We start from the raw sequence: 12,481 nt of genomic DNA, 5'->3' as shown, positions 1-12,481 counted from the left end.
ACTAATGGGGTTGAATTTGTCCTTTTCCTGCAAGAGAGTGTGAAGTAACCCAGCCAAATTCAAGGAGAAATGTCATTGCCTGTTTCCGAGCACGCCATCCACAAGGCTGGGCAACTGTCTACGGTGAAGTTGAACAATTTAATGAATATTGGGCAAGGATTTTTAGGGGTAGAAAAACGAAATAGTAAATAATCCAGTATTTATAGTAAAATACAGATGCGACTTATACATAATAATTTAATTTTTCAGCTTCTCCCAACAAAGCCATCAATGAATCCAAAGTTTCCAGCCCAGTTGGAATAATTTGATTAGCTGGCAGGACAAAGCCATTCGAGGACGAAGCTGGTCTCAACTCATAAGTAAACGCCACTTTAATATCTCTGGTCCCATAGACCCAATCCACACTGGCTCCAGAAGCTGGATAGATTGCCTCATATATATTTCCAACCTTATATTTCGTCCCATATCGCTTAGCTAGTGCCGCAGCTGCTGCATCTCCAATTTGTTGCAAATCATCATGGTTAGGGGCATGATCCTTGGTATGTCCGTACGGGAAAAGCAAGATCTGTGAGTATGAATGGAATGCGATGTAGGTATGAATCCTTCCGTCCAATGACTTGATGTAATCAGAAAGAGATTTGGTTTCAATCTCAGAGAATGCTGAGCTTCCAGCGTAGGTTTCCGAACATCCAAATGAACTAGCTCCAACATAATTCCAGTAGAAGTCCCAGTTTCTGTTTGGGTCAGCTCCGTAGCAAAAGAGTGACCTTGACCGAGTTTTTCTCCAAAGACGGTCCCTTGTATGAGTGTAAGCATATCCATCTGGATTGGCATGTGGGATTATATACCAATCGAACTTTTCAGCAGTAGCTCGTATCGCAGGATCCTCACTTGTCAATAACTGATTCAGGATATAGGTTACAGTAGCAGGACCAATCCATTCACGAGCATGGATCCCTGTTTCTAAAAATACTCCCTTGTTATCTGGTTTGAAAGAGACTTTTACTCCCAAAATTTCACGTCCTTCATAAGTTGATCCAGCAACGATAAGTTCAACTTTGTCAGGATATTGTTCCACTAAGGTCCTTAACCATTCGTAGTTTTCTTCCAAGGTGTGATAGCTGTTCCAGTCGTAGACTCCAGATCTAGACTTAAAACTCTCCTGCTCGGCATCTAAGGTCTTCTGAAAATCCTTCTCGATGAGACTCTGGGCAACTCCATTGTCCTTGAGGATATCTAGGAACTCAGGTTGTTTATGAGGCGCTACTAAGATGTTAACTGATCTTCCAACCGTTGTAATCGGTGTGAGGAATCTCAAGCTATCACTGGTACTTTCGAGGTGCTCCAAAAGGGTCAATTGTTCACTAGTTTCTGGTTTCACTTGATAAATGTTGTAGTTATCGTACCGAATAAGTTCAGGCCAACAGGGACCAATAATGAGGACAATGGTTAACGCAGATAACACCAAATAAGACATTTTACAATGGCTAATGTGATAGCGCTAGTTCTGGAAATAATTTGCTGGTGTTTTTATAGGTCTTCTCGTGGCTCTTAGGGTTTTGGTGGGAACCTGAATTCATATTAACTTTAGTAGAATTTATTATTGCCTTATTATCTTTTGTTTCAATATTATCTCCGATGATCCTTATTTTCATTATTTTCCATGATTACAAAGATAAAGTCGCATGGACAAAACGGTCCGAGTGCTGAAACTACGGTTCCTCTTCTTTATACTTCCTCTTCTTTAAAAAAGTATAAAAAGAAGATGAGAACTATCTCAATATTGAAAATAGTCGCAGGAATCACAAAAATATAGGGACCAGCTTCAATTGTCACTTCCACCAGCTCAGAAGAGAAGGAAACCTCAAAACCTTCAATGGTTCGAGTGAGCCCTCAGCTTTTCAACTATTTTTATCTAAGCTAATATGTGAGTTTTGTATAATCTGAATAGGCAGTACCTACAGTGTGGCAATGCGTTGTAATTGATAAAGCCCTGCAGTTTTTCTTAGATTAAGGTAAAGGTTGTCTGATTTGAAGGTGAATGCGAAGCGATAACAACATGGAGTTACCTTACTGCAATGCATGTCGTATTTCACACTGAAAATATGTAAATCAAGGCATCTTTCCCGAACTGCTATATTGTATCTACTTCATAGATATGTTAACATTGTAAATACACTGAAAAAAACATACTATATTAGCTTAAGTTTAGAATATACGATTGTTGTTCTGGTTGACCTTTGCAGGTTGCCAATGGAGGCTTAGTCTTAATAATGGAAATAGAGGCGGGTCTCTGTCATATCTCTATCTTCAAAATCTATTCTTCTCGATGCGGCGTTTCATTGTGCTGGAGACTTTCCACATTGCCATCTTCCACTCGGAAAGGATGAAGCTCTTGCTGATCAGTCCTTTGAAAGAGAAACCTCAATCCGAGGATCACCGCCCTGAATAATATGTCTAACGAAGAAGCTGTCAATACTGAATAAAGTCCTGAGGTGGCATTAACTTCAACTGTATCAAAACCATACACTCATCTATAAAAGGAGCCAAGAAATGCTTTTAGCAATTATCCTTATACTTCCAAGGTTATGAAAAAGAGTCTTTTCAACAAAAAACTCAGGTCAACCCTCACAATTGATCCAACATCGCTTTGTGCTTGCTCAACTTGACAAAACTGAAAAAACTGAACTGAAAACTAGTGACGTACAGGATCCCATTTTTTCAATAATAAGTATTCGGTATCAACCCGGTGATACCAGGGTGAGTTGACGAAATATTGGGGAAATCCATCGTTACATATCACAGCGATAGAACTCGAAGAAGCAATCAAAAAAATGAAGCACAGGCAAGGAGCTAAAGTCCAACACTCTGGCTAAGGGATCTTATCAATCTCCCTGTTGAGAAGAATAGGATACCATTTTATTAGCAACACAGTACATCCGTTGCATTACGCAAAAAAAGCAAGCCAAACGGTAATCTGATTCGCTCCCTCGACGATTGCCTACTTTGTCGTGGTAAGAGAGCTCAGTAAGGAGGATCCTCCAGGAAACTAGGGGTGACACCCTAAGCGGTGATCAAAGCCCCAAGCCGTGGTGTGACTACCTTGCCGAGGGCTGAATTATCACAGGGGTTAAGATTTCAGTTTCAACTAGCCTTATCTCGGCAAAAGGGGTTCTGCCGAGATCGACTTATTTCCCCGGTAAAACAAAGGCCATGGCAGCCAACTATGGAACTAAAAACTTAAAAAATCTAAACAAAAGAATTCAACCCTGAGCGAAGGGACAACCCTGAGCTCTTCGGTGGAGAATCTGAGTCTAGATTCAGATTCGCCAGTTATTTAAGTGGGAACCAACTCAATTGGGAGCCAGTCCTTAACGAACGAGCTGAAGCAGTCTCCTTCTGTCAGCATTCCTGACCCCAGGCTCCAACTGGCGCCATCTACTGAGGCTAAAGTCTTACCTACGGGTACGCATCTGTCTTCGGACAGCAAACAGCCTCCGGGCGAACAGCTTTCGGGCAAAAAGCCTTCGGCAAACCACCCCCGGGTGAACCGTCTCCGGGCAAACCGCCTCCGGGCGGGCCACTTTCGGGCAAAACACAACCCCCCGGTTGTGCCAATGTTGAAGGGCAAGGTTCGTCAGGGGCATTTGTGGCTAAGGGCATACCAAAGCAGCAGCGGTGTTCTGACGATCCCAACTCTTCGGCTGAAATGGTTGCAAAGAAAGGTCGGCCGGCAACGAGTGGCTTAAACAGTGATGTTCCTTCTTCAACGATGTGTGGGAGGGTGCACTACTGACTCTGAAGGGGATTTCCGAGCTACCATAGTTTAGAAAGTGCTTTCTCTGTTTTTTTTTTAAGCATTGTGAGGTCCTAAGTTCGCATCCACTTGATGTCAGACCGGACCAAGTGGGCAGCAACTTACTCCCTCTTTTTTTAGTCCACGGACCCCTCGTTTAGGGCATAGTACCCAAACTTTGGAAATGGTAGGCGAAGACGGCTTTACGTTTTCTTACAGGGGCATGCTTTGGACTTATGCTCAATATACTCGCAATTCGTAGTCATATTGTGTTCTGCGAATTATATAACGGAGCACCTAACATCTGTGAACTGCTTCGGTCACGCTGCTCCCAGGGTAGAGATGAGGCCGCGTCTGACCATTTGCCTCTGCCCTGATAAGAAACCGTAAAGCCGTCTTCGACTACTATCCTTTCTCTGGATTCCAGAAGAGGAGCGTAATGGTGCTGAAATCCTGGAACAACTTGGAGTCCCGAATAACCTCTACACCTCCACCTGATTGCTACTAGGTAGCAAAGCAGAGGGAAGAGCAGATTGGCCGGGAACTTTCTTCACTATCGGCGCTCCTGAACCGAATATTAAGAAGGTTCGGAAGCAAGCGGGCTCTGCTACGGGCTTGTGACCGACACATTACAAACGTCGGCTCCTAAAACCATCGAAAGGGACGTGGAGCCCACGACATCTTCATTTGAACCACAGATGAGGTGCCATATCTCTGAGATACATTGCAACATTGTAACACGCATCAATAACTGCAAGACATTTTTATACTTCATACAAGAACCATGGGTTGTTGAAGCTTCAACTTCCGACATACTGACTTGCTATATGCCAATGGAATGGATAGATCCCGCTCCTGCATGGTGGTTTCAAAAGACCTCCAAGTTATCTTGGTTAAAGACCTATATGATGGCGACACCACAACGACCAAATTGACGGCACTGAGCGTTTCCAAGACGTAAACAAGTCGGAAGCTGAATGCTTCAGATATGAAAGGTTTTGTATATTTCTTGCATAAACACATTTGAGTGAGCATTCGTCCCATTTGTACCTAACTCGTAACATTTATGAATTTAGTTTGTCAGACCATTCACTTTAATATGATACTGACTGTGAGCATCAGAATGCACGAAATTTGCATAAAAGTAATAAATTTGACCTATTATAACTTGGTTAGTAATAGTGTGATTTCCACCAAAGTACAGGACAGTATCATGCTCTATAGTATAGCCTATATTACTACCAAAGCTAGTGATTCTAGGATAAACTTAAGGGGGGTTCCCAGTCAATTTCTAAAAAAATATACATATATATATATAAATAACTTTATTTAAGCAATTATCGGCCTGGAGGGTATTTTGAGGCCTAGATACCATGTGCAAGGATTTCAGATAGTTGGGTTGGGTAGTTTCTGAGAACAGGTCATTGAAGTAATTGACCCTTTTCGGATACTCGCACTCCTCCCCTTTGCAACCAATCTCAAAATTATTATCGGCTTCGTAAAGTACTAATCCAGACCTTTAATTTGATACCCTACATGACTATACTCGGTAAAAAAATATTTGTCAGCCCCCTTCTATATGTATGGGAACCCCCCCTTAAACTCAACGTGGAATTATATTACTCCCTGCATGGAATGGGGTTCACAGGCCTCATCTGTCTACCAAATTTCATATCAATAAGGGTAACCGCTTCTGAGATATAAGGTGTGACAGGAAGAAAGACAGGCGGACAGGCATCAGGCAGACAGTAAACCGATTTTAATAAGGTGCACAAATATATATGTTAAGTCAGAGGCTTTGTTATGTATACCGTTGAAAGCTGGTATTTTCAAATAGTACTTCGCTGGTAACCGCCAGTCTAGAAGTATTTAGAGGTAACCGTCGCTGCTGCACTCCTGAGGGGCCAATTCCTAAATAATTTTTAGAAAATGGAAGCATATAATTCGCAGAAATGTACGCCTCTGAGCCATGGGTTAATAACTCAACGCAGCGCTTCCTGAAACTATCTATGAGCTTCCTTAAAGATGCAGGATTTTACCTTCTGAACGAATCCTATGTATCTCTGTCGAGGGTCACTTATCTAGTACGGCGACACGCGGTCCATTCAGTATTTCACCTGCGGTTTCTACTGACAAATGTAGATCGTCTCGGTATTGACGAGTCGCATGTCACCTCTGTGCACGTGGCGTTCTACCACTCGATCTAACAAAAGATTAATAAAAGCCGAACTGGCCCGCTTTTCAGTAGCTAATAATTTGGTCTTCGTTAGCCAATAGAATGTTTAGTTGCACGAATTCTTCTAGAAGACAATACCCTTTTACATTTGGCAATGAACATCCCAATTTTTGGCTTATACACTGAAGTTACCGGCAGTGGCCTATTGTCTCCGTGCTTTTGCAACCGAGACCAGTCTGTGCAGGTTGTCCTCGGACTCAATCACCTATCTGAAACTACACAAAGCCGATCACTGGCGATCTCAGATACTCAAGTATAGTTTGGTCGACGCAAGCTTATAACACATACATTATTGGTAAGGTTTCTGTGGGATGAGCTCATTATGACACTTCGCGCCTTCCATTCTTAGATAATCTGCTTGAGTAAACCCTGGTAGTTTTGAAACAACCTCATTTCCCACTACCGCTAACGCTTTGCTAAATTCATGACATTTGCTCCCCCCGGCATGATGCCCCTACCAAGATCCTCCTTTCCAGTGCAAAGCATATATTTCTGCCTCTCTGTTTGTCAGGCGAACTTTTCTATTTTTCTGTTCCTTTTTAAAACCAACTTGATCTTTTGATAAAAAAATTAAGATAGATATCCATGGCACTGTTGAATTCCCTGCAAACAATAATTGCTACAGATGCTCTAATTAGTAGACGAAGCTTAAGCATCGTAGAAGGTGATTGCAAGTTAATTTAAAAAGACTCCCTCGATGATCATCTATCTATTCCTAGGGAGGGGGCCAGTAAGAAAGACCTTCTAGGAGAGCAGGAATAACACCTGAAGCTAAGTGGTCACCAAAACCGCAAGCCAAGGTGAGACTAGCGTGCCGGAGACTGAATGGTCACAGGAGTTAAGATGTGGTCGTGGACGGTGAACTCTGGGTACCAGGCGACCCCCCGTTTCAACTAACCTTGTCGCAGGGGGCTTTACCAAGATCAACTTACTTTTCTCCGTGAAACAAGGGCAGCCAACTGTAAAAAATCTAAAAACATAAAACAAAACCAGATCATGACGATCCAACCCTGAGTGTAAGAGCAACCCTAAGTTCATCGATGGAAAACCTGAGTCCAAACTCAGATTCTCCAGCCCTTAACGAGCGGACTGAAGTAAGCCGCCGTCTGTTAGCACTTCTCATCTCAGGCTACACTTGACACCACCTACTGAAATAAAAGCCTTACCTATGGGCATGCATATATCCTCGTCCTGAAAACAGCCTCTAAGAAGTCCGCCTTCGCGCAAACCGCTTCCGGGCTAAAGAGTTGAGGGGAAGAATGGTGTGGAACATCTGCAACTACGGACGAAACGGCAGCGGTCCCCTGACGTTCCGAACTCCTCGGGCCAAAGGACAGCAAAGAGGGCTTGGTTGACAATGGATAAGTCTTCATTTGCAGCCCAAGCTATCGAAGCATAAGGAGGTGTCTTGTATAGACGACATCAATCCTTTTAATTACGATTCAGAGCAGTTCGAGTAGCTTAGAAGGAAGCTTTTCCTACCTTTCGAAGGACTGCATCCTTGCAATGTATTAACTTTCGCTTCGAGTCGGCAGATGTATACCCTAGAATGTTACGATTAGACTTTGCCGAGGAAACCACGAACTATTGGCTTAAACTGGACCTACCGCGCGGGAAGATGACCATCACATTCCAGATGAAGATGTATGTTATTTTAGTGACAGCAGAAGAGTGGCTGCGACAAAAATGGCAGGGTCCTCCCATTCGAATCTATTCTGAGAAGTAGACAGCATTATCAACAGTAAATAACAACAATTCCGTAGCCTACATAATGACGAAATCTATGAGCGATACCATGACCGTCAGGTTGTGGATAAAATCCGGCTCAATAGACTACGGTGGACGGGTCACTTAATCCATATGGATGAGGATGATCCAGCCGGGAAAGTCTATAAGGGCAATATCTATGGTAGAAAAAGAAGACGAGGCAGACCCTGCCTAAGATGGAGCGATGGCGTAGGTCAGGACGCCAGACAGCTTTTAGGAATATGGAATTGGTGGAGCTCGGCGCAAAACCGGGATGTCTGAAGTTCCTTATTAAGGCAGGCCTAGACCGGATACCGGTTGTTGCGCCATTGCAAATGATAATGATGATGAACTGCACTAATCAGTCGTTGGATCAATAGTCGCGAGGCATTTATAAATATACCTCATACAACATCAATGGGTTATTGGTAAAAACAGAATGGGACGTTAACGCCCAACATATATGCCAGGGAAGTTCCAACATCAACGCGAAAGGATCGGGCCTATTAGAGCCTATTTGTTAGAAACTGAACTGCAGATCCTCAATTTGAGTAATGAACTCACTTCTTCAATGTGGTCAGACTAGAGATCATCGACATGATGGCGGAATTCCGACAATTGTCGAAGAGTGGAGAATATGAAACGATATCACGCTTTCAGATTAAAGGGGTATTGATTTCGTTATGAGCAAAGATCCACTTCCAACCATTGCAGACAGACTGGGAAACGTATAAAATGGAACTAACCATCGAATGGAGAAAACAACCCAATCACAACGGGCATGAAAGAGGCTTTTGAAGAGGCAAAAAAGGGTAAACCACCATGGCGAAACTCGGATTTGACAAAACATAGGAGAACGACAAGGGTACTACTCAACCTAGCCCTGATTTGGCTATTGAATGGAATCGGTACTAAGAGGCTAAGGAAGCTCTAAAGAAAATTGGCTAAACGATCATCATGGCTACTGTGGCATCTAATGCTACAAGAGATAATGGTGGAGTGGAAATTAGGTCCACACCGGATCCTGTTAGGAGGAGTTCGAAGCTTGGGAGATCACCACCGAGAACAATGGTTCTTTTTGGTAGTCGAGATTCGTCGCGGGACTCTGAAAGAAATACGAACAGTCCCTTAATCGAGATCATTCCTTGTGGCGCAAGGCGCGAAAGCAAACGGGAACATACCGGAATGGCGTTCGTTGCACTTGGGGAACGAATAAATGAACTGTGCGAGTTCATCAAGGAGAGGCGGAATATCCACCAAAATATTCGAGCCTTGATAAGAGGCATTAAAAGTGTCTTATATCAAGGCCCTCGAAGAAAAGAATTCCCAAGCGTCAGTTGGCAAGGTCACAAGGGAAACGCAGGTGACGCCTCCCCGTGATAAAGCAGGCGGGACGGCAGGAAAACGGGCTAGAGACGGTACCAGCGAGCCTCTTGGACCACAGCAAGTCCCGAAGAAGAAAAAAGCCTCTTCACCAAAGAAGGCGAAGCCGGCGAGGGTACCCGCGAAAGTCGGTAATCTCACGATTGCAGCCACAACACCTACAAAAGTGGAAGAAACCAACGCCCGGAGGCCCGAACAATGGACTAAGGTGAGCAACAAGAGGAAAAAGGACAAAAAGAAGCTCCGCCCGGAAATAATAATTATTTCCAAGAAGGGAAATATGTCCTATGCCGACATCCTCCGAAAGGTGAAGTCAGACCCGGAATTGAAGGATTTGGAGGATAGTGTGAGCCGTATCAGGCGAACACAGAGAGGGGATCTGCTGCTGGAGTTATGTAAATCCGCCGACAAGTGGAAGGTGGAAAGTGTACTTGGAGAGGAAGCTGAGGTAAGAGCTCGGAAACAGGAGATAGTGGTTGAATGCAAGGACCTAGATGAAGTCACCTCACGGGAGGACATCTGTGCTGCGTTAAAGCAGCAGTTCAACCTTGGCGATATAGACCAGAGTGCCATAAAAAGGATGAAGAAGGCATATGGTGGCACGCAGACCGCTATTATTAGTTTGCCGGCAGAATCAGCTATTAAGTTAATTACCGCAGGCAAGGTAAGAGTAGGTTGGGTCGTGTGCAGGCTCAGGGAGCAAATCTCTCTAAAGAGATGCTTCAGATGCCTCGATTTCGGCCATTTTGCGGCGGCTTGCACTAGCCAGCATGATAGGTCGAGGAGTTGCAGGAAGTGTGGGGAAGAGGGCCACCTCATCAAAGATTGCACCGGAGATCCACGGTGTATGTTATGTAGTGGGAAAGAGGGCGTGGACGGCCGGCATATTGCGGGAAGCAGCAGATGTCCGGTATATAGGAGGGAGCTGAACCGCACAGGCAAATGAGATTGATACAAATCAATCTTAATCACTGTGAGGCAGCTCAGGACTTGCTCTCGCAAACCATTCGAGAGTCGAATGTCGATGTCGCGGCTATTTGCGAGCCGTACAGAAACTACGGCGGTGCGACTTGGGCGGTGGATGCGTCTGGCAACGCCGCAATCTGGGCGTGCGGAAGACATGGCCCCCCCGGCAGCCAGTTTTATAAGGACGAAGGTCAACAGTGTCCATATTTACAGCTGCTACGCTCCTCCTAGTGCAACCTTAGCACAATATGAGGAGATGTTAGACAGTCTGGTGTTGGACGCTAGAGACCGCAGCCCTAAAATCATTGCGGGCGATTTCATCGCGTGGGCCCTGGAGTGGGGAAGCCGATCGACGAACACCAGAGGTCAAATTCTGTTGGAGTCATTTGCGGAGCTGGACATCGTGCTGGCCAACGTTGGATGCGTGCCCACCTTTCGAGGAAGAGGGTCGGGCTCGATTGTTGACCTGACATTTGTTAGCACTTCACTGGTGAGGGAGATGGCTTGGCAAGTGAGTGAGCACTACACCCACAGTGACCACCAGGCCATCTTCCTCCGCATTGGGAACCGGGGAAGCAGTCAACGACGCTCTGGAGGTGGAAAGGCTAAGGCGGTTGGCTGGTCTATCGGAGCTTTCGACGAGGAGACATTCCTGGCCGCATTGGAGGGAGCCCATGATCCGGATGGAACAGCGGTGGAAAGGGTCACACAGCTGTCTCAGCGTGTAACCGATGCATGCGACACTACGATGCCACGACGACGTTTGCACCACGGCAAGAGGCCAAACTACTGGTGGAACACGGAGATCGCTGCCTTGAGATCCTCTTGTCTCCGAGCGAGGAGACTTTCCCACAGGACAAGGGGAAGGCCGGAGCACCAGGAGCGTGAGGAGGAATACAAGGATATGCGAAGCAACCTTAAGAAGGCCATACGGAGAAGCAAGCGGGAATGCTACCAGAAGCTCCGCATGGAGACTAATACGAATCCGTGGGGTACAGACTACCAAGTTGTAATGAAGAAGATCCGGAGGTAAAAATCACCTCAAGTAACATGCCCACGGCTCTTGTTGCAAATAATTACAACTCTTTTCCCGCAGCAGGAGCAGGACGAAAGAGAACCCCAACTGGCAACTCAGCAGGACGTCTTCTCGATCCCTGATGTTACCGAAGAGGAACTTTGGGAAATCTGCAGACGTATTGGGGACAGCAAGGCTCCGGGATTGGACGGAATTCCGAACAAGGCTCTGAAGGTGGCGGTCAAGGCCAGACCAAGGTGGTTCGCAAGCACATTCGAATCGTGCATGGTGGAAGGAGTGTTTCCCGCCCAGTGGAAGAGGCAGAAGCTGGTTTTGCTACCGAAGCCCCGAAAACCACCCGGCGTGCCCTCTTCATATCGCCCTATTTGTCTCTTAGACACCATGGGGAAGATGTTGGAGAGGGTGATATACAACAGGCTGCTCCCGTTCATCGAGCTTGCGGGTGGTCTTTCAGAGCGGCAATATGGGTTTCGGCGAGCCCGTTCTACGGTCGATGCAGTAGCAAAGGTCATGGAATTGGCTCGAAATGCAATGGCCATGGGCAAATGCTGTGCTCTGGTGACGCTGGACGCCAAAAATGCTTTTAACTCAGCCAACTGGGGCTGGATTAAGGGCGCTTTGGCCAAACTGGGTGTTCCTAGCTACTTGGCTCGGCTCATCGAGAGTTACTTTTCGGACAGACTTCTCTGGTACGAGACGGACGACGGGCCGAAGGAGTGCATTGTGACAGCAGGTGTGCCTCAAGGTTCTGTATTGGGACCGCTGCTGTGGAACATAATGTACGACGGAGTGCTTGGCCTTCGTGTGCCGGAGGAGACAACGCTGATTGGTTTTGCGGACGACTTGGCGGTAGTTACAATTGCAAAGCATCCCGAGGACGTGGAGCTTTATGCAAATGAAGCCATTCATACCATCAAGTCATGGTTACGAATGGTCAAGCTGGACCTGGCGGACGAAAAGACGGAGGCGGTCCTCATTACCAACCGTAGGAAGAACAACACCGTTACCATCCGGGTTGGTAATCGTGAGGTCGTCTCAAAATCAGTTGTCAAATACCTGGGGGTGATGATCGATGCCAAGCTGAGTTTCAAGGGACACTTGGATTATGCGCGAGAGAAGGCAGCAAATGCCAGCTCATCCCTTGCAAGGATGATGCCTAACGTGGGAGGGCAGGCTACTCATCGCGGGAGTGGTGAGGTCGATCTGCTGTACGCGGCCCCTGTCTGGGCGGGAGCGTTGAACCACGCTGTCAACCGGAGGAAGATATGTTCGGCATACCGGCCAATTGCGCTAAGGGTGTGCAGCGCATTTAGGACGG

At 45.9% G+C, this 12,481-nt stretch overlaps 1 protein-coding gene across 1 annotated transcript; it reads right to left on the bottom strand.

Annotated features, from left to right (window-relative positions):
• Positions 1 to 223: 223 nt before the first annotated feature.
• Positions 224 to 1,477, bottom strand: LOC119652197 (zinc carboxypeptidase-like). The gene has a single exon (XM_038056140.1). The coding sequence runs from the start codon at positions 1,475 to 1,477 to the stop codon at positions 224 to 226; it is 1,254 nt and encodes a 417-aa protein (XP_037912068.1).
• Positions 1,478 to 12,481: the final 11,004 nt, after the last annotated feature.

This window comes from Hermetia illucens, chromosome 3, assembly GCF_905115235.1.
Source record: "Hermetia illucens chromosome 3, iHerIll2.2.curated.20191125, whole genome shotgun sequence".
Taxonomy (NCBI): domain Eukaryota; kingdom Metazoa; phylum Arthropoda; class Insecta; order Diptera; family Stratiomyidae; genus Hermetia; species Hermetia illucens.
Note: the sequence above shows the minus strand (reverse complement) of the source record. Positions and strands in the feature narration are given on the sequence as shown.

What these genes read in the sequence shown, in the direction of transcription:
- LOC119652197 (XM_038056140.1), bottom strand. Translation starts at nt 1,477, where the DNA reads ATGTCTTATTTGGTGTTATCTGCGTTAACCATTGTCCTCATTATTGGT.